Source organism: Fopius arisanus, unplaced genomic scaffold (assembly GCF_000806365.1).
Source record: "Fopius arisanus strain USDA-PBARC FA_bdor unplaced genomic scaffold, ASM80636v1 scaffold00017, whole genome shotgun sequence".
Taxonomy (NCBI): domain Eukaryota; kingdom Metazoa; phylum Arthropoda; class Insecta; order Hymenoptera; family Braconidae; genus Fopius; species Fopius arisanus.
In genome coordinates this window covers 259,851-283,159 of record NW_011887756.1, presented here as the reverse complement: position 1 = coordinate 283,159, position 23,309 = coordinate 259,851, and the positions used below count along the sequence as shown (strand labels likewise).

At 35.7% G+C, this 23,309-nt stretch overlaps 1 protein-coding gene and 1 long non-coding RNA gene across 3 annotated transcripts in view; one reads left to right on the top strand and one right to left on the bottom strand.

Annotated features, from left to right (window-relative positions):
• Positions 1-22,142, top strand: part of LOC105263865 (uncharacterized) — a 27,472-nt gene extending 5,330 nt beyond the window's left edge. For both annotated transcript variants that reach the window (XM_011300346.1, XM_011300345.1), the window contains exons 2-13: positions 10,516-10,630; positions 11,009-11,157; positions 11,227-12,004; positions 12,590-12,837; positions 12,970-13,092; positions 13,657-13,914; positions 14,727-14,906; positions 15,528-15,653; positions 17,905-18,129; positions 19,483-19,734; positions 21,043-21,167; positions 21,669-22,142. In XM_011300346.1, coding sequence (XP_011298648.1) covers positions 10,516-10,630; positions 11,009-11,157; positions 11,227-12,004; positions 12,590-12,837; positions 12,970-13,092; positions 13,657-13,914; positions 14,727-14,906; positions 15,528-15,653; positions 17,905-18,129; positions 19,483-19,734; positions 21,043-21,167; positions 21,669-21,779 — 2,690 coding nt within the window. In that variant the 3' untranslated portion in view covers positions 21,780-22,142. The remainder of the gene's footprint in view (positions 1-10,515; positions 10,631-11,008; positions 11,158-11,226; positions 12,005-12,589; positions 12,838-12,969; positions 13,093-13,656; positions 13,915-14,726; positions 14,907-15,527; positions 15,654-17,904; positions 18,130-19,482; positions 19,735-21,042; positions 21,168-21,668) is intronic.
• LOC105263864 (uncharacterized) lies at positions 16,657-17,129 on the bottom strand. The gene is made up of 2 exons (XR_891935.1): positions 17,032-17,129; positions 16,657-16,945 (listed from the first exon to the last, which is right to left on the bottom strand). It is a non-coding gene; the product is annotated as an uncharacterized lncRNA (long non-coding RNA).
• Positions 22,143-23,309: the final 1,167 nt, after the last annotated feature.

The following is a 23,309-nucleotide window of genomic DNA, read 5'->3' as shown; positions in this document are numbered from 1 at the left end:
ACGTGTTACCCCCACTTTGGTTGATTTCAGCCGAGGAGAAGGCCCTTTACGACTTGGGTCATAAAGGCCCATCACCCGACACAATAAGCTTTCGTCTACCCTTTGTTATGTACTAATAGAGGTCGGGAGCACGACTTGCTCTCAGAGCAGAGGTTGCCCATCCCTGTTCTAGAGGATTAAGGCACCTCTCTACGAGATAATTCAGTTGTGGCAGCGGATTTAGGATTTAGCATTTGCTCTGGAAAAATGCGATTTTTCCGTGAAAACGGTGAGAAAATCGCGACTCGTTCGCCATCATTTTTTCATTATCATATAAATGGAGTTCTCCCCAAATAATCTTGATAAATATTTTTTTTATTAATTAAGGACGAAATTAGGGAATGAGTGACGTTCAATGATTTTTAATAAATCGTGTCGTCATCTGAGAGCGATAAAATAAATTACTAGGAGTTTGTGGGGAATTGAAAAATAATTCACACTCGAAGTATTTAACAATAATTTAATGTGAATTAATTATTTTATTACTGTCTGATTGGAGCTTGAAGTTATGGTTATTTTCTAGGAAACTTTTCATCTCCATTGAATGAGAAGCCTTACGAGAGGAAATTACGGAAACCCTCATAAACCGTGGGTTTCTCGGCAATATTTCGCTATTACGCGATGAAATTTTCAATTTCTTTAATACTCATCACAGAACAACTTCAACCATTAATCATAAACTAATTCCTGATTCACAACTCTAAAATTCAAGGAATCGTACAATTAAATGATTTCATCGCGGAGGTCGTCGTAATTGAAAAATCAATTATCATTTAACATTCAATTGAAATCTATTCAATAAAAAATTCAGATTCCTGTGAGGAAAAATTCGAAAAATTTCGCGCAATATTCCTAGGACGTATTTGCAAAATAATTTTCTCATTTCCTCACGAAAACTAAACCAAGTGAATCGTTGATTTATTCCCGTACTTTTCTTTGTCTTTTTTTTTCATTTTGGGAATGAGATAATCATCCCTGTAGATCTCGAAACAATACCACTAAAGTAAACTCCTTCCTGCCAATTTAATTGGATATCTCACAACAAAAACTCGCCGAAAAACTTGAACTTTGTTAAGGAGAGCCCACCCCCAGCAATTTCCTTTAAATGTAAAGATTCGCTTCGAAACTTCAGGATCAAACTCGAGAAGACAAAGTGCGGAGGTTGGTACGTTCTCCATCCTTCTCTTTATTGAACTAGCGGTGTACAACTAAAATAGAAAAAAAAAATAAAATAAAATGGAGGGAAAACGAGGAAAGAATTGCGACGAAGGGGGAGGGTATGAGGGAACATTCATGCCCTCGAACCTGATTACACGAGACGAGGAGAGAGTACTCGTTCTTTGCTGAGAATTTCCAACGATGAAGTTACTGACGAGAATCCAGAGAAACAAGTCCACTGAACTTGAATACTTATCCGTAATTAGTTAACTATTAAGTGGTCGAGTTAAATTGTTATGTAAGGCTCCTCCGGGAGTTGTGCAAGTTGAATATCCCATCGTAATTATTTTTTTCAGTAATTAATCGCACGATTGGCGTCATTTTGTCTCAAATTTCATTTTGCTATTTTGTTTTTCCGACAGTCGATAAATATTTAAATCGAATCGACGGATTGACTTGAATCAAATTAATTCCTCCGCTCTATTATAATTTTTCAATAAAAAAAAAATGACTTGAATAACTCGAGAAAATCGTGATTATCCCCAATTTTTTATTCAGTAATAATTTTAATCGTTCAATTATCATTTTCTAATTGCTTTCCGACAATAAAAGCTGATGAAATTTTCTGCCACTCACCGAGATAAAAATCAACTCGCAGGAGTAATTAAAAATTGATTAAGATATTGAATTGTTTCCTGTAGCCATCGAATTGAAATGCATTCACTCGAGATTCACCAAAAGTAATTGTCCTTTCAAATTTTTTATAATTGGAAAACTTTTCATTTTAACGATGAAAAAAACAGTGAACTTGTAATTTTCCTCTCCACAATTTTCCCATAACAGCCTTTCAATTTAATTAGTGTCTCCTACCAAGGTGCCAGGTTTTATCTTTTAGCTAATTAAAAACATGAACTTGACGAATATCGCGAGGGTAATTGCAGTAAAACGTGTCATTCAGGGACGTGGATAGAATGAAAAGGTCATCAAATAGCAGATGTTGAGCTCACGTGAACATAAAAACACATGCTTCCCATAAACTTTACACATGTCTTCAATATCAGAAAGTATTGGGAAAACTAGGATTTACCGGAAGTAACATTTCTATAAATACCCTGACAGCTAAATCGTTTTTTCATCACAACAGGATCAATCGTGTATTGATTTTTAAGATCAATTCAGTCTAGCTATTGCATTAAAAAATAAACTCCACAACCTCCACTGATTATTATTCATTTCCTTTAACCGAATTTTCCGGCTGCTCCAACAGATTTACAGAACTCTTTAATATTTATTATTATTGCTCCAGTGTATTCAAGGTCAGGCCCAATTATCCTCTAGAGCAATAGAATTATTATTATCAACATCTAGTTGAGATCATCTGGAGTAATGACACTTTTATGATTATTTTATTTAATTGCGTTTTTCATCGAATGAAATATCAAATCTTTTTTTCTAGTTAAATATTTTTTCTCATTATTTATATAGACTTTGTCTATCAATTCTATCGAAACAATCGATTATCTCGAAAATCCCGCAATCCTGAAGCGACGATTTTTTATTGGTCCGCCTAAAGTGGCGCGAGATTACAAAATCCCAACTCTGTTATTCTCGTTGATTACAAACGTAGAGTGAAAAATCCGAGATTTAACACATTGAAGCGAATCTATCAGGAAATATCCGACAATTCCGAAGCTCTCGTGGTATTATAAGTGACAAATATTTAATTCGTTGAATTAATGAATGCCTGACGAAAATAATCCGCTTCCACTTCCCTTTTTTACGCGGATTCACGTATTTTCCACGAACCATTCAATCCACGGATAAAAATATCAATATAACCCATCGACATTATTGCAGACTATTCCATGTTCGGTAATGCTGTACGTTGCTGGCGACAGCTGTGATTTTACGAGGGAAAATGCGCACCAACCAATTTAACGCATAAACCGCAAAAGCACAGCGTCATGTTGCACAATCTCTGGAGCGGATAAAATACGCTCGAATTACTGGATCTTTTATTTTAATTTCTCTTTCATTTTTGGTCCACAGATTCTCCCACCACACACCACGTATTGTTAATATTACGAAGAATTCGTTAACCGCGACATTCGTTGATTCCATTCCTGATAAAATGATGATGAATACCAAGGGTTCTCATTAAAATTATGAAATTGGAGATTCAAAAGGAATTTTTAGATTTTCGTTTTGCCAAATAATTATCGCTGCATTTTAGAATATTCCATTTGTCGGCTCTGGTACTTTTTTTTTATCCCTATCTACTCGCTTATTATTATAATCACCAATTAATCCCCGAAAATTAGTTACAGCGAATTTTGGATTCATTAATTTGGGGATTATAATTATTTTGGATTAATATTATTTGTTGTACTATGCGATATTATTTTCTTGGGGGCGTGATTGGCGGGAATTTTGGAAAATTGATGGTTAATAAAGCGGGTTTGTTATGAATGATTACTGGGAATAATGTTAATTGGATTGACTTCAAATTGAATTTCATCTTTTACGGTGAGATTGTAATACCCTGCGAGGGTAATTCGATTTTTTTAAACATTGCTTGTGGTTTATATCAATTTCATTGCGTCAGGAATAATTTCTGGGCTTTGGCCCTCCAGCAATCAGTTTCCATCAGTTTAAAATCCTCAATTTGAATAAAAATAATGAGCAATTAAAATTTCAATATCAATGAATCAAACTTTCGGACGCCTTTCTCAGTCCATTCAATTCATTTCAATGCGAATTCAGTGCGTCCGAATGAATTTTCATTAACGCGTTCTCCTTCAGATTTTTCTTTTGCTATTGAAATAACTATTTCGATTCATTCATTGATCAATTGTTATCTAATGACACCACTTAATCGCAATAATGTCCATGAAATGCTGTCGTTTATTGATTAATCATTCAAATAGATGGCCCGAGTTCATTTTCTCATCAATAATTTCCCGGATAATTGTTCCCAGAAATAATTTTCCCGTGATCAATATCCCACATAGAAAAATGTCCCTCAATTAAATTCCCATGCGTTCAATTTACCTCAACAGATATCCCCCGGGAATAATTCCCCCTCAAATGAATTATCGCCCTAAATTATTTTCCAATTGATAAAAAATACATAATTTTTGAAAATGTTTTCCGGAAAAATTTCAACGAGATAATTAACTCCAGGAACAATTTGAATACCAATAAAAAATCAAATGTACTACAGGTATTTTTTTTATTTTTTCACATTTTGTCTTTTCCCGCCAATCATCAATTTTTTTGCCCACCCTCTTCATTTCCCTCTAGCCTGTGAATAATTCCGTCAGTTCCGGATAAATTTTAATAAACCTATTCGTGAATCGTAATAGATGTTTGAGTTCAGTCGATTGTGCATGACGGAATTCCGTTGAACCACAAATAGAGGCAGGAGAAGTGGGTGGTGGGTTGTGGAGAGGGTGGGAAGTTGAGGGAAGGGGTAGGTGAGGAAGAAGAGAGAGAAATATCAAAGGGTGGGAGGAGGTAAAGAGAGTAGGGGTGAGTGAGGGAGAGGGAATGAGGAATGGGGAGGAGTAGAAAGGGATGTGAAAGGGATGTGAGAGAGGGAGTGGGAGGTGGGAGGGGGTGCAAATGTGAAGAAATGAGAGGGAGGGAGAGGAGAGGCAATTTCAGGGATTCACCCGGAACAATCGGAACCAGGAGTGCCCTTGCCACCTCCGGAGAATAAATATCGGAGATTGGATCGTGGATTACGACAGGAGTGTCGTAGCCCAAGGGGGTCAGAGGGTTTTGTGTATAGCCGAAAGGCCAGACCAGGATTTGACTATGAATTAGACATAACGTTCTAACAAGCTGAATTCATTACGTACCCATCCACCGAATTATTTACTCAGTCGTGCGGTCATTATTCTCTCGTTTCGGATCCTCTCCCGGGGGTCAAATGTCTCATCTGAGAATCTGGGATTTGGCGCGAAATGGAAAAAGAAATCTTCCATCAGCCAATGAAATCCGACATGAAATTTTCTTTGCTGTGAAGATAAAAAAATAGTGGGAGATCTGAAAATTTTTGGGAGTAAGTCAGTGAATTTGGAATAATGAGGTGTAATGATTTTTGTAGAGAAAAGTTTCAGTGGAATTCGAATAGAAATTGAAAATGAAATATTTCTTGGAGAATCTCAAATAGAATCTGCACAAAAAATACATAGAATTTGTCAATTGAATTCCGGTAAAAATCCTATTCTTGTGGAATTCCAATACAATGTTTTTATGTCGATTTTACACAGGGAGAAACTGCTATCAAAATGGGAAAACAACGATGGGAAAAAGTTACAACCACTATAGTTTCAGAAATGGTCTCCGACTAATATCGAACCTACGACAACCCTGAGATTGTTAATTTCACAGTCGAATGAATTACGATGCTGTTATGAGAATCCTCTGGGACTTGAATTTTCATGAAAAACATTTTCTTCGTGGCCTCTTCATAATTTGCCTCTTCCGAACGCATGTTCCTGACTCGGTCTTATTTATTTTCCGGAAAAGCTCACCCTCCCTCACTTTACCGCCGAGAAAAATGGTGGAATACGAATCACTGTATTAGCATGGTAATAGCAAATAAAGTAGAAGAGCGTGAGTACACGATAATCGATGAGTATTTTCCCTACACACAAGGGTCACCGAATTCTCTCGTGTCACATTCACTTTAACGTTGAATTTATCCGCGCCTTTTATCACTTCCGGTTGATGAACACCCTGAAGTTGCATTCAAAGTGAAGTGGAAGGAGATATTTCGTGATTTTGATGAAAGTAAGTAGTGAAAGAATAAGATAAGAAAGTAGAGAGGCGTTAAGAGAAATCCATGACTCGTGGAATCGAGAGAAGGGATTCATTAATGAAACGGTGAAGAGGAAATTCTGCTGCCGTTGTTATTTAATTCTCCACTATAGAAATTCATTAGAGAAAATCGAAGCTGATATTCTGCTCTGGTGTTGCAACACTTGGGTAACTCCTGAGCTGCCATTATATCCGATGAAAGTGACACTTTAATCAAAATGTCGGAAAATGAGATGCTTGGAATATTCGAGTGGATAGAATATTTAACAACTCCTTCAGCAGATGTATTGAGAAATTTCTACTTGAATGTTGGGTACGTGACATCGACACTTGAGATTATCAATGAAAACCCTTGTTTCCTTATTAAAAGATGTGATGATAATTAATTTTTACATCAGCTTTCTCTTTATTTGAGAAAAGATTTCATACAGAGCATTAATCAGTGTCCAAAGAGACTGTTTCTGCATTGAAATAGGCGAAATAAATGTATGAATAATATATTCCCAATTCGCCATTGAAGATTGAAAGTTTTTTCGTTAAGCCAACCCAAGAATTTTCATCAATTAAATGATTTTCATGATTATTAATGCGTTTTAGCTGTTGATAACTAATGAATAAACGTTCTGAGCCTGCCGGACTCAAGTTCGCTCAGAACAACAGCAGCTGTCTGAATTTCATACTTTTTTAAAAAAGATTTTCATGTTCCAGGAGTTGGACAATTAGGGATGGATAATTAATAACAAATAGAAATTTCTTTCTGTGACGAATTCTCCCAGACTCAAGCGCTCCCCGAATTCTTAATTGTCCCTATGGAGTCCTTCACTTTTTCTGGCTTTCTTCGAGGACGTCTCCTCGAAACGACACGTGAATAATGGGAATAAGGAAAATAGAGTTAAATTCTCCGAATTTCTCCTATTCCCATAGGTATGAACCTACAACTGTAATGTAGTGGATTCCCATGGTGTCTCAACTAGAATAACAAAAACAATATTACGTGGTTCTGCTGCTGTTTTTGCTCACTGAATGGAAACGCCAAATGAAATGTAATTGATAGTTCCAGCAGGTACTCTTTAAAATACTGCCGTTTAAATTGTCTCTTTTTATTCTAGACAAAGAGAAGTTTAAATAAACATTGTCTTAAAGTACTTCTACAGTATTTATTGGTGTGAAATATTAAAAATAATATCATAAATCCGTTTGAGTACCTACCATCACTTCGCTAAACATAAGTCTTGACATTCAATGAGTAATTGTGAAAATATGTTTGTCAATGCAATTCCCAACAACTTTATTATTCAATTAAAATATCGAGACAGGAATTCAGCGCGAAAATCACTCGACTACGAACTCTGTAATTAAATCGGACTGTTTCATTCCAGTGGTATTTGAATCTCCATTTACTGACTTCAAGGTACACCTTGACCATTGCAAATGTGGAATTCATTGATAGCTGCGTTCTCTTCGTTTGCTATTTCATTTCCGCGCCAGCTAATGCGTCCGATATTTTCCCTGACCACTCCAACTGCTCACTGTACCGTTGGGCTATCGATTCATTTCTTCTTCTTTCATATTTTCCATTTCCCAGTGGGAGACTGAATGGATGCATGCAACATTAATGATGAATTCATCCATGTCTCATCAAAAATTGTCGAATCTTTTTTCACTAACGGTTATTTACCCCTCTAACTAAGTGATTTCGACCTAGTCAGGCAGAAAGATTCTCTGCAATTCTAATCCAACGTCAATGTTGCCAAACAGCTGATGATGAAGCTGATGGGGAGCAGCGCAGTTGGTCGAATCTTGCCTAAAAAGTAATGAATAGTCTACAAACGACAGTATAATGATATTTATCTGAAAATGTTCGTCTTTTCTCGAAGAATAGACGAATCCTTTAATAGAAATGCTATCGATTCAATTTAATATTCTTCGACATCGCCGAAAAAATGCAAGTAAAATTCCTGATGAAGGCCGTTTTCAATGATGTGAGTTCCTCTCGCGTGTGCAGTAGATTCAAGACTGATGGAAAAGTTCCATTATGTTGGTCTAGCTATTATTGCTGTTGTTTTCTCTCCGAAGATGGATGTTTATTTACGACGATCATGGAGTGTTCCTACGCCAAAGCCCAAAAGAAGGAGCAAAGAGTGAAAAAGCGCCTCATGCGAGGATAGCCCCTATAAACACCGAGGTTTGTACCTCTCTCCTTTAAAAAATTCTATAAATGTTTTATCCACCTCTGTCTCGGTATTTTTCCTCGTTACTCGTATTCCTTCGGATTATTTTTCACTATTATTTTCTATTTCGCCCACACGATAAAGCAGACAACGCCAGTGGCGGGGAATAAATACGGGAATAAATACTAAGGATATCGAAAAGTGATAATTCAATTTTTTGGTTATTTTACCAGTCATAAATTACGTCGGTACGTCTTTTTATTCTCTTAGTCTATTTTTTTTTTTCATCGACTTTACTCTTCAATTTTTTGTTCCTCCGGCGTTTAACAGGGAGAGAAAAAGAATGTAAATACAGGTTTAACCCCGACACTTTGAAATGTTAAGCACTGACAAAAGTCAGTTCCAACTGGGCTTAAACTATCGCGACGAAAGTTTATTCAGAGGCTGGTGTTAAAGAGAAAAGCGTCTAGTCTGTGGGAGGAAAAATTGCCTCGTTAGTACAATCCCGTACAGATTACGCGTCTTCCGGTTGTGAGATACCCACTTTACATTTTAGGGGGATTTTATTTTTTTGTTTTCTGGTAACCTGGCTAATGTCTAGGCGAGCAAACAACATTTCCGGGTATTCATGCTTACTTCGGAGAAGTTATTAATGGAGGGAAATTAAATTTAATTGAGATTGTGGAAGGGATTAAAAGGAAATCTTTGCAGGTACCTGCTGGACTCAATTTGGCTTGAAGATTAATGCAATTGTTGTTTTTAGTCCAGTTTGTTGATTGAAGTTCTCTGGGTATTTGTTCTGTGATGGTCAACAGTTGTTGACTGTTTCGTTTGAATAATAGGATTTGAGAAGTTCCTTTGATTCCGCAAGGTGATTCCTTCAAAAGCATGAAACTCAATGGGAATTCATTTCGTTCCGAATTTATTCAATCGTGCATTTCAATTACTATTCCTCTTGCCTGAAATCATTGAAGATAACTTGCATGGAGTAAAATAAGATCATTTGTGTTTAATTACAATGAATACATTGCTCTTGGCAATATATTCATAATTATGAACATGCATTTTTTCCTTTCTGAGGCACCTCTCGAAAACATAAACCAAACTACGATACATTTTTTTTCAATTCTTGACATATAAAGTTATATTTTCATTGATTATTAATTAATACTTTATAATTTCTAATCTGTCTATTTTCTACTTTCTGGTAAATATGCGTGGATGCAATTCACATGGTTGGAATCAATTCCACCTCATGAGTTAACGTTCCAACGACCATTTACGTGGCAATTTACATTTATTGCACTCGATATTCCCAACAGATGCGCAAATGTTCACCTACATTTGGGAAATGTGGTGAAAATAGAGAAATGAATACCTCAACAGAAATACGATACGTTGGAATAAGATCATGTGTACCTATTATGCAATGATAGGTACACACGATTCCCATTTCGATCCTCTTTCCATGTTTCCATATCGACGGCTGCTATCGGCCATCGCAATGTAAACGAAGCTTAATATTTGTTGAAATGCGATATGTCGGGCATCCCTGATTGAGTGTTCCGACTCAAATTGACTGATGAATAATATGCTACCATGACAGAAACTAAATTTCAGATCGAAAATCCGATATACTTCGTAAAAATAATAATGCTTAAGCGACTCCAGACAAATACGTAAATTTCTGTAGCTATAATTAATCGAAGAATGTGGTAAAATCAATCACGATCAATATTTTATCGGCCGTAGCAGAGTGGTATAAAAAAAATTGGAGGAGCTAACAAAAAAATTGTTAACCCACTTCCTACTTTTAATGACAAACTCTCGCCAACTGCAAAGATTGCACTGGGAAAGGTATATCCATGAATATACACGTGAAAATCGTGAGTAAACTTTTACAACGTATAAAATCAGATAAAAAAGTTCGATATAGGTGGGTTTCGCTAAAACGAACCTGGATAGAATGCTTTTTTCGAGGTAAGAAACGCTTGCTACGTTCCATCATCACCCAAGCACCTCTCGCTGTTACTGTGAACTCTCGTCGCTTCCATTCACCCATCGAATGTACCTAGAAAACTGAAACTGAACTTGGGTTGACGATGTAAGAAAACTTGGTAGCGACACAGACTCAAGTAAAAACTTTTCCGAATTGTCATTGAGTTGGGTTGGCAGCAACTTTACGTCTCTGTAAATTTTTTTTTCTTTTGTACTTAATCATTTCTTTTCGTGTTCTGTTGCGGATGGATTCTGGGTTGGCCACTTTAGTGAAGTACATGGAACGTTCAATCCTCACATTTCTCCTTCATCTTTCTTTCAGGTTTTTGCCAAAACATCGAGCATCGGGACAAGCCGACCACTTCACGTTATCAAGTGAATTCTCAACTCAGTTGGAATGACCTTCATGATTTCGAGAGCCCTAGGGAGCAATTAATGTGAGATATCATTCTTCTCCATTAACTTTGATCATTTATTATGAATTGATAATGAAATATTTAACCTGTGGGAATATTTTTTTTAAGATCGCGTAAATTTAAACTAGGGGTGCCGTTGAGGTGTTTGTCATTGAAAATCATTTAAACCTTATTGTATAAAGTGTGACAAGCATTTTTTTATTCAATTATACTGAATATTTACTTCTCAGTAACATAATCATTTTTACTACCGGACCGTCGTTTGTCTTTAATTCCTCCATTAATTTTCCTTTCTCCAAATGAATCATAGAAAAATGTTTCTTAACAGAATTCTTCACGCTGATTCATGTCATATGATTCGGTTGTCCTAAAATCAGAATGTAAATTAATTTTCACTAGTTGGGACACAATTCTTTCCAACGAGCGGAAGCACTCATCAGCCGCCCTAAAAACATCTTCGACTCTTCCCCTTAACAAATCGCCCATTGACACTCTGACAAATCACTTCGATGATTACTCGAAGGTTCCTGATCATAATATAAACTTCAGTAAGTAAACTTCCCTTGGGTCGATGTACTTTTAGAAAAACCGGTACCGAGACTTGTTAAATTTTTCAGCACCGAGGAGATCCAATAAGCGACGAAAAAACGATTATCGAAATCACAAAAAATATAAGCACCTGAGAGGTCGAAAATATTTCACCAAAAGTAGAACCAATGAGCAAGATGAATCATTAAGAAGAACTGATGAAGAACTTAACAGAGACTACCGGAGATCGAGGCCACACGAGAGGAGTCAATCTGAAAGATTAAAATCTCGGAATGAAGAAAATTCTCTTCCTGCACTTTCAGCCGAGGATTTTTCTCAATTGTTCAATAATTCAAGAGTGAATCGTTCTCACTGGGATTTCTCAAACTCCTTGAATCAGAAAAAATTGGAGAGAAATATGGAGATGATACTGACGAGAAATCTCGAGAAAGAAATTATGAAGATGAGGCAGGAGCGGCCATTTGCATTGATGAAAACTGATGAGAAAATTACGGAATTATCGCTTAGGAAAAATGAAATTCTGGAGCACGAGAAAGGGTCTGGGGAGAGTGGAGAGATTATCAACTCTCATCGGGAGAATACTCTTGCCGTCGACGATAATCAATTGAATAATTACGATCAATTCAAGCGGTTGGATTCTGATATTAATGGGAGAAATATCGATAGGATCAATTTATCAGATAATTTTCCTCGTGATACGGAGAGTGCTCCAGCTGGAAATGACTCTGGAGGGGATGGAAAATTGTTGGGAGTTGGTAATTTAGAGTCACTGGGCGACCTCTCCTGCATGAATGGAACCTTCGTACCTGCGCCTTACATTCCCCATGGAGTTATTAAATACGTGAAGTAAGTTGGCTGAAATTATTTCATGTGGTTTGAGGCGGAAATAAAATTTATGGTGGCTGATGATTGAGAGGACCTATTAGGCTCTAACTTCTCGGCTTTATTAGAATGGAATAATTGCCAATTATGAGCTAAATTGGACCTGCAAATCCTTTGAGAAAGAATTACTGATGATTAATTTAAAAAAAATTACTACAAAAAATCTCAGATATCTCGAAACCTTTTTACATCCACAAAAAGTGAATTGAAATTGCTTACCAACACTTCAAAGTAATACCAATCATGCGATAAAAGTTCGGACTGTTTTTTTAAACTTTAGTCTTTTTTGTTGTAATTTATAAAAAATTGTAAAAAATCACTGGCAACGAAAAAAATATCGATGACGAATAAAAAATCTGAGAATTCGATGAGCACATGAAATTTACATTCCACAAGTATTTTTCCGATATTTTAAAAGTCCAAAGGACCAGAACTCTGGTCCAGCACTTTCAGAAGTAATCCTTTTTTACAGTACAATAAAAAAGAATGTAATGTTGACATTTGCCCTGACAAATTATCCTATTGCCTGGAATTTTCATTCTCCCCAAGATCATCAAAACCAGAGCACGAGTACCTGGAAGCGGACTACGAGTGCATCACTGGGTTCACAATGTCGTCAAACAACACTCGCTTGCTGTGCAAAAACCGGGAATGGCTAGGAGAGCAGCCATTATGCACGAGGAAACCTGATGAATTGTGTTTGCATTTAGAATGTGAGCACATTTGTGCAGTAGACAATGGCCTGGCCAAATGCTCATGCCACAAAGGCTTCAACCTCCTAGGCAATAAATGCATCGGTACATCTTTTACATTATTAAATGACATGGCAGTATCGGTGCAATGACGTTATCCACATTCAAATGCCATTAAAGTTTCTCAAACCTCTTTATGGACTATTCCAACATCTCATCGTGGCTCCGTGTTTTCAGATGTGAACGAGTGCGAGAGGCAAAATGGAAATTGTCAATATATGTGTGTCAATATTGTGGGGAGCTATCGATGCGAGTGCCCCAAAGGAATGAAATATGGAGACGACAAGTTCACATGTATAGGTTCGCATATCAGAATGGATAATGGAGGGGGAAAAATTGGTTGATTGAAGATCAATAGCTTCGTATGTTCGTTTCAACTCTCGGGATTACCTATCAAAATATTGCCTCAAAAAATTACAAATAAGAATATTAGAACTGACTAAATTATTGTTACAAAATGTTAAAACTAAAAATATTTCAATAAAACAGAGATTATTTCGAAACATTACGAGAACAGATAAAAAAAAACAATGAATTCTCATATTTGATATATAATTGTCAATTTTCAATATTTTGCAATATTTTTTGGAATATTTTCAGAGGTAATATTATTATTATTATAGAATAAAATTTCGAGCGGCTAAGACTCAGATGCAAAGACGGAATAATTTCAAATAGATCAATGACTCCCAATCAATTCTTAATTCATCAATTGATTGAAGAAAATGTTTGGTATTTCGAATGATTTATTGAGTTGAAAAATTCAAAGGGCGAATTTTTCCTCCCATAAATACTGAGTAAATGGAGACGCATAATTTCTAACGGAATAATGGTGAACAGAGATTTAATAACTTGAACATTCAGATGTCGACGAGTGCTCGGAGAATAATGGTCGTGGAGCATGTCAGGACAGGTGTCGTAATACCGAGGGTGGATATATTTGTTCTTGTGAGGGATTGCCCGGTGGTGTTCTTTCGGCTGACAATCACACCTGTCAGACAGCCGGGCATTGCTCTGATAACAATGCTGGCTGCTCACATACATGTCTTTCCACTGCCGGCAGAATTTTTTGCCTCTGTCCCGATGGTTTTGTACTTCAGGACGACTGGAAAACGTGTCAAGGTTAGTAACAGCAAATATGAGGTTTATAGCTTAGATGCTTTACAGCTGTCGTAAAGTCTCTTGGTTTATGAACGGAGTAATGCTGGGTTATGGCTGATTCTCCATGTCGGTTGTGAGATTGTTTCAATTGGTGCAAAATGCTTTATGCGGTGAAATTTCACTGGACCCGCTGGCTTTTCTTTATTTTATGGGGTGAAGAAATTGATGGAGAAGGTCGAGTCAGTCGATTGGTAATTAGAGACTGCAGTTGACAGGAAAAGTAACTTGGGTAAGTGCAGGGGAAATTCTATTTTACTGCAGGAAAATTACACTTGAAATTTTTTAAAACGACAAAGTCAGGGGAATTTTCTCTAATTCTTCATTGTCATCCGTTAATTCTTTAAATGATCCAATTTTCCATTGATGATTCTCTGACTGAATTAAAAAAAATATCATGTATAGACTACGGAGTTTACAATTAAAGTAATTCAATTCATTTTATCATGCAACAATTCTCTGTAATTCTGTATAACTCATTGAATAAAAATGAAACTGATAAAAATGTATTTTTCATGTACATCGGTTCAACGCTGCCAAAAATCTTTAAAAAACACGAAAAAATGGGTCAAACATTGGAACACCCACAATACCTTCGTAATAGTCTAGTCCATATCGCAGATCTATCGATTATTTTTTTCTATTCAACTCGGAAATAGGATTCTTCAACGTAAGACTGGAGAATTTATTATTGGAAATAGCAGAATAAGATAGTGCCGATATTGTCCTGCAGATATAGAAATGATTTTCGATGAATACTTGTTACTCTGAATTAGACATCGATGAGTGCGCTGTTGCTGAGCTCCAGACTGAGGTATGCAGATACGGGTGCATCAATACTCCTGGCTCCTATCGATGTGCTGATCCACTTGAGCTCAAGGATCAACCGGACATCGAGAAGTGGAGGAACGAATGCCCCCGTGGATATCGGGCATCTTCAATGGTCACGTGCTTGGGTATGAATATATACGAAGAGTATCCAATCGCAATCGAAATTCAGTCATATTCATGAAAAATTCCATCCCTGGGAAAATAAAAAAAAATATATTTCAAGCACAATCGGAATACTAATCGAAAGAGCTGCAATAATCCATATTTGAACACTGGAAGAAATTTCTTCTACTGAAAATTTGGACTAAATTTGGTGGTTACAAGAAGAAAATTGGAAAGAAAAAACGAAAAAATGGGCAAAATGTTTTCATTTGTCAGCATAAAATGAATTTATTTACCACTCATTATTCGTTATTAATCCCGGAATTAATTCGAGTTCTCAATGCGTAAAATAGTTGAGTTAATTGGCATGAACATCAAATATTGAAAGCGCAGAATTTTTTAACGACTTGCCCGAAACTTTTCCCTTTCACCGGAATAAAGTTCTTCTTTCTGGGTTGATTCAGGATAGCTGAAAATTTTTTGGAGTAACAAGTTATTCATTGATTCGCCTGAAACTATAGATTCAGAAAAAATGAATATATTATCGGGAGAGAAATATTTATCTCTCCGTGCATCAGACACTTACTCCCCATCAACAAAATGGTACTTTAACAGATAATCTAACAGACATGTTAATTTCTCAGATATTAACGAATGCCTGGACAACAATGGCGGATGCGATGAAGTCTGCGAGAATACAGAAGGTAGTTACTTCTGCGCGTGTAATGGCGACGAGAAAATGGTCTCATCAGATGGAAGATCCTGCATAGGTAAGCAAGTGATAGATAAAAACATCTGGAAATTCAATAACTCCACCCTGAGAGGTTACATAACTCAGTTGCGATTCTCATTATCGTTCATGTCTCGCACTTGAGATGAGACGATTGTTTACCGGGCATTTAGGGGTTGAGGACGTAATGAGAAGCCGATAGAAGCGCAAAATTGAACTAGAGAGCGGTGAACAGGCAATTCCGATGGTGCATGCTTCAACGGTCTCATCTCTTATCAATTATGATGGCCTTGGAGTACTCGATGTAATGAATGTACCATTTACTCCTCGAGATTAATTATTAATTCTTCCAAAACAGTTGTATAATGGGAAATAAATTGAGGGGATGCTTTATGTTTGAATCCTAATTTTGTCATTTACTTGATATTTTTGGTAATGAGGTTCATTTAAGGCTTTATGTTGAATAATTATGCTCAGATAAATCCTCGGTAGACTTGGTATTCTGAAAATAAAAAAAATAGCAACATAAAACGAACGTTTGACGTTAGAACTTTTCGGATTATCCAATGGTTGCTATTTATCTTCAGTTGAAGTGATAAAATTCAACATTGAAAACTGCTTTTGCATTCCGAAAAGTGAAGGCATAGATATTTTATATATTCTTTTTTTTTTAATACAAATTATTGACGAATCTGCTGAACGCTAATAAAGCAATTGTTGTAATTTCGTTTTTTGTCAATAATCATTGAATTTTCTCTGCAATTTTGAAATTCTTTTTAGAAGTCTAGACAAAATGCAGGAAAACGTTCGAAGTACTTTAAAACTTCGTGAGTCATAAAATAATAATAAAATATAAAAACGTTTTGTTTTTTCACGGGAATCCGACACTAAGTTTGCCAGAAAAATAAAAAAATATTGATTTCAGCTGGAATTCAATAAAAACTGCTGAATAAAATGCAAAAAAAAATGATTTATCATCACAATCCAATTTTTTATAATCAATTGATTGTACAGGTCTCCGATAAAATGAGAGACACCAAAAGTAATTGATTAATATTCAATTTTATTCATATACGCACATATACGTTACAACTTTCATCGAGAAAAATCAACCGCAAAACTGACGAAAAAATACATGCAAAGTATACAACAGAAAATTTTGTAGGTATATAGCAGCTGAAATTTTTCCATGTAAAATTTATTTATGAAAACCACTGGCACGCAGTATTGAAAATATTCTTCTGCCCACACAACCGCATCCACCGGCCTTACAGATTGCTCTCTCGTATACTGAACAAAAGGTATCCTCACAGTCCGCTATGTTGCTGCAAGCTTAAAAAATTGTTCGTCCATTAGTTTATCCCACATTCGGGTCGAATGAAAGAATTAATTATCATCGGAGGATTTATTGTTCTCACCTTGCACCATGAAGCCCGTGAGAGCACAGGTTAGCAGGAGAATTGTGAGCAGCTTCATTGGAAATCGGGAAATCGTTGTTGAGGACGCGAAAACTGATGACCATTTTAGTTTCAGGAAGACTATCAGGTGTTTATATAGTTCAACCTGCTAGGTGATAGGAGAACGAAGGAGGGGACTACAATTTTTCAGATTTACTAAACGGTTTCGACGGGTTCCGTCTGTCTTCGATCTATTTTATTTCTCTCCAAGGATCATACTTTCCTTATCATTGATCTGCGCTTAATAAATTCTGTGTGAAACATTAATTTCTGGGAATCGATAACGAAATTTACGCGATCGATCGCGTAATTTACGGCACTAAAGCCGTAATTCGCGGTTTTTACGGATAATTTTTTCTGTGAGCACATGGAGAGAAATATTTAATAAAAATTACGGAACTTTCAGTTCAATTATCCATTACGGAGTCATTCAAAAAATTTAAGTGATGATATCGTAATTTTTCACCGATAATTCAAATAAAAATTACGGAACACCACAGAAAAATTCCGTGACGTTAGATAAAAATTACGAATTACGGAAAATACACATAATGTTTATTGAATATTTCTCTCTGTGCACCTATCGCATTTCCACGTCAACAAAAATTTTTATTATCGAATAGTCGCGTTGTCAATAATAAAAAAAATTGTTATTGATGTAAATAGCAATGGATAAGGATTGATTTTTTTCCTGTGAACTGATGAAAAAATGTGAATGTCTGGATTAATTAGGAGTAATCAGCCCAAAGTGCGTGGAAATGCGAATTCTCCTTTGACATATCCATTTTGTATGTGTAATCCACAAACATAATTTATTTCCATTGTAATTCACAGAGATAAACGCTATCTCCTGTCCACCGGTGAATCCAGTTAAACGAGGTACTTTAATATGCTCACGGCAGGGAGACGACAATACGTGGCAACCGTACAGAGCGGTTAATCAGCCCGGCACTAAGTGCTATTTGAAATGTCCGCGGAATTATCAACTCCTTGGAGAATATCAGATCACTTGCCACGGAAATGGAGACTGGGAGGGACCACAAAACGCTGATTGTGTCAGTAAGTTTTATATTTTCATTTTATTTTTCTTTCTATTCCTCAATTCACTCTTACACCCCAAAAAAATTTAATCTTGAATTTAGATTTTCAAGTCTCAACTAAAAACTTGCGCGTTCCAAATCGTCAATTAAGTTCTTAGAAAACCGAAATTATAGAACAATTTTTAATTACATAAATTTATAAACTTTTTGTAATTAATCCTCGAAGACTCCTTTATCGACTGTAATAATAATTCCATTTCGAAAATTCCATCGACTAATCGCTCTTTGTTTATTGCTTATTAATATCAGAAAATAAAAAAGGTATTGCATAAATTATTAATTATAATCCATTAATTAATTCTGCGCGTTGATTATGAATTTCCACACGTTCACTTGCTAAAAACGCTAGTGATTAATCTCTACTTGTTTTCATATTGACTTTTGTTTAAATTGAAAGATAATTCCAATTATTTTTTTATTCCCAACTTTGATGTACATTATTTCACATTTTTTCATGAATAATAGAGCTAGAGGGGTTTCAATCAATGCTCGTTACTAATTCACGAACTTCTGCCTGAGGAAATGATTTAATGAAATTGCGCAAATAGTTTCGCCAGAAATATTTATTGAATTCAGGCAATATAGGGGAACAACGTTAACAGACATTTCCCAGAGAATTCCAGAAACATTTGTAAAATTAATGGAGTTAAGAGTACTTTAATAACTGACATCATTTTTATAAATTCAATTTATTTCAGTAAATCTATATAAATATATTTTACTCATAAAATCCTCGGGAGCGTAAAATTAAATCAAGGTAAAATGAAAACAATTGATGAAAATTCACGTTTCAGTTTAAATTCAACAAATTAAATAGACAAAATAAATATTTTAGTGATTTCCAGATTGTTTAAATGGAAAAACGCTGAAATATTACTTTTAATCACGAAATTCCCGAAATTTCAATAGAATTTGTCCACAGAAAAATTTTCAGTATATAACCCTGAAAATTAAGACGAAATTCATTGTAAAATTCCTAATCATTACAAAATGCGAAAATAAATCACAACTATTCACCAACATGTCCGGAAAAAACAATTAAAAATTATTTGAAGTAATAGTCAATTTCCGTCTGAAACCAATCATCGAAAAATGTCTGAATAATTAAATAGTCTGATCCAAGAAGTTAATTTATTATCAGAAGTTTCTAAATTTAATGGTGCGCAAAAATGAAGTATGAAGATGAAAAAAAAAAGTGGAGCTGATTGAAATTCTGTTTTCAATGCCTTTGAGACTCGAAGTTGAAGTGATTTATGCAGCATTTCCTCCAACTCCGGGTAATCAACAAAAGTGCACAATTTTCCTGCTCCAGAGTATCCAAAGCCGCGCCTGGAATGTCCAGAGGATGTAATTGCTGAGCTATCTCCCGGTCAAAACGAGGTATTCGTGAAATTCAATCAACCGTCAACGGATTTAGACTGGTTTCGCAACGTAAAATCAAAACCGTCTTGGGGGAAAAGACTTGAGGCGAATCTCCAGCTGGGATTGCACATTGTTACTTTCTTCGCAAGACATCCGGTATCGAAGAAACAATCATCCTGCACTCTACGTATTATTGTTAAAGGTCAGTTGAATTTGGGTATTCGAGTGTTGGTAATAGTTTTAGAATCGAAACATTCGCCTGCAGGAAATGGACCCAGAGACCACACAATGCACAGTGCAAAACACTTTCCGATGATTACCATAAAAATGGTCTAAATTCAAGTTCTCGAACCAAAGGGGATGTGTAATATTAGTTATTATGGTAATTACAACAAACCGTTTGTCAATAAAAAATATAAAAAATAGGGAATTGATTTCACTTTATGCAACTCTAATTATGCGTCATATTTTTTCTTTACGTTTTCTTATCGTATTCGTGAATTATAAATAGAATTATAAATAAATCAAATTTAGGAACGAAACGGTTGAATTTAAAAAATGTTCTGCCATCTTGTAACCGAAATTTCTGTTTTTTTAATCCTCTGACAAATTGTTCATCGGATTGACCACAAAAAAATTAACGTTTTAACTTAATAACATTTTCGGGGTTATTAACTGATTATAAAATGTAAAAATGGTATATTTTTTGCGTCAACCCGATCACCAATTCGTGAAGAATCACTGAAAACCGGTAATTTTTTCTAAAAGAAAGCAGAAGATCCTTTATGAGATATTGGAGAATTGCCAGATGATCCTTTGTTTGATGAGTGGACAATTGTCTCCACAATTTGTTCCTAATTTATTGATAATCACCTGATAAACAAAAATTGTACTCCCGATTCAACATTTCCAGGGGTTCACCACTGAATTGATATGTTACAACTATTGTCATAGGAATTCCATCGGTTTATCCGTCGAAGGTAATCCACGGTAATGGAATTCGAGCATTGTGGTTTAATTAAACCTCGGGTTGAGCATTAAGCGCTTCCCAGGATTTTGTTCAATGCGGATCGCTGATTCTACACGTCAAGATAATTCGACGAATTCTCCTCTGCTGTGTCCCCAGTTTGTACCATAAACTCATAAAATTTTTACACCGATAAACAATTAAATGTCATTAATACATTAACAACTGGAGATCGCTTGAATTTTTATTTTAAAAAATACATAATACTCCCAAATAATTGGAGCCTAAGCAAAAATCGTTGTTGTAAATTATTATTCACAATAAATTAGGTCGATTTTATTTTATATTATTTTAGTGGATAAGTATTTATTCTTATCTTTGTTTTTTCAGTGCTAGTACGAACATTTATCTGAAGAATGTCTGTCCGTGCGGACTGTTTCATTTCCTACGTTCATTCTTCATGATTTTCCTTTATCCAAGGAAAATCCTCAATAAATTCCCAATTCCAATGTTTCAAATTGTCCGTCCGGTTGTTTTCTTCAGAGGGAGAGCCTCCAAAGGTCTATAACTGTCCCGAAGGTGTCACAGGAAGAAATGGAAGCATCATCACCTGGGACGAGCCTGTTTTCACGGATAATGTGAAAGTCACTCAGGTCACAAATAATCAGGTATGAAAATTATATTCATCAGATATCCAGACGTCAAAAGTTCTAATTCACGTTTTCAACTTGACAATTTACGTCGAATACATAATAAATGCCATTCAGAAGACTTAAAAATTTTCAACGTAAGGTTTAGTAATACCTCTGAAACTGGTATATTTAAACAAATTTATTCCACAGTTGAGTTAAATCTCTTTCCATCCCTTTGAAACGAGTTATCTACCCTAGAGTTTTACCTTCACATAATTTTTTCGTTGACTAGCACGAAAATTCATCTCGTTCACTCGAAAAAAAAAAAAAAATGTCTCCCTAGTATCTCATTTCTGTGAATTGCCCGTAAACCCTCTAAATGCCAGTAAAATGCGAGATGTTCATAGATGCGAATGCCCTAGTTGATCCATGGAACTCGAGTTATTTCCTCGTAGCAGGATGCCATTGGACTTTGGTATGCAAACTATGCGGTCTGACATCACTGTGAACCAAAATGTTTGGTCGTTAATGTTGCAGAGTCCAGAGCGGACCTTTGACATTGGTCAATGGAAAATAACTTACAATGCAAGCGATGATGCCGGCTGGTCAACACTCTGCAGCTTCACCGTCTCGATACATCAACAATAAAATTGCCAATCAGAGGTAGAAGAATCAAGGTACAACGTAGATATTAACAAATTACCAGGAGCTTGAGGTGCACTCACGTTATTTCACTTGCACTCATTTATTTTACCAATTATGAGAATCTAAATCCACTCTAGTCCATTTTATGTCAAGAATTCCTTCAAAGAATTCGTACCTTTCCACCAATTTTTTAAATAATAATATTACGGTCGAGCATTCTTGTGAGGCTTATAGGATCATTTGTAATAATAATGGTTATATAATAATGATTTTGTCTAGTAATTAAAGAGTCGAGGAAAAAAATCCTGGGTCTTCAAATTTGAATATCACAAATCGCTTCACTTTCAGGAAGCTTATACATAATTTGAAATTACGCAATAACAATTTGAGTCTTTGATCCTCACGGATGTCCAAATCATTACAATTTAAATAATCCATGATCAGAATTCGAATAAAAAGTGTAAAAGATTCGAAACATCATTGTTCAAGGGTTTGAATGACGGAATGATTTGGAGTTGAGAAAAGATGAGTGAATGGTTTGAGGCTGACCTTTTCTGAAGGGTCACAGATCTAGGGCTCTCAAAGGGCAAAAGAGAATAGTTTTAAGGCGCCAAAGTCCTGAGTCCTTGACCATGTAATTCCATATTGCCGTAAGAAATAAAAATAATAATGTAAAAAAGTTATTCAAGGCATGATATCGAATCCATTAACCCAGGATTTCCAATTTCGCTTGGGTGTGGACTTCGGTTTGATAACTATGCTTTGAACCAAGAAATTAACTAAGTCACGTTATTGCCCCGTCAGCTCTACCCGGAATACTAAATCTGCAACAGGTGTAATTAATTGGTTTCCAAGCTCTGTCATGTGCAGATTAATCACCGCAGAATCAATCTCACACTTGAAATTTGACGCTCCAATTTCAGTTCAATACCATGAGATATAAATGTTTTGGCAGAGAATAATTGAGGATAAAAAATCCACTCCAGTGATAAATTCGAATGGAAATTCCTCAAGCGTAATTACCATGAAACAATTAGCAATAAGTCGTAGACAATTGAGAAGATCAAATTAAAAGTTTTAGGTGTTGAGAGAAAGCGAGAGTCACACTTGTGTATCGAAACTGTTCAGACAAATTGAATGGAAACAAGTCGAGAGTAAAATTCATTAATTCAGTCCCGCGCACAATTGATACTCGTAAATTGGTCATTAGTGGAGGCAGCTTCATTAATTGGGGAATCCCAATGGCTCTGAAGCGCACGAATCACTGACTCCGGATATTGATTATCCAGAAGACAAATGTCAACTTTCGATGTGAGAATTCGTTGGAGAGGAAAAGGAAAAGGTGTGAGTTTCCGAGACGGATCGACAATGTCGAAATTTTCTCGAAGTTTCAGTCACGAAATCATTTGAATGATGAATTATATTAGTTTGAATAGAATTTCAATTAGAAATGCTCACTAAATTCCTCATTTCTCTTAAAAAGTCAAGAAAATTACAATTTTCATGATAAATGATAAGTAATTCATTTTTCAA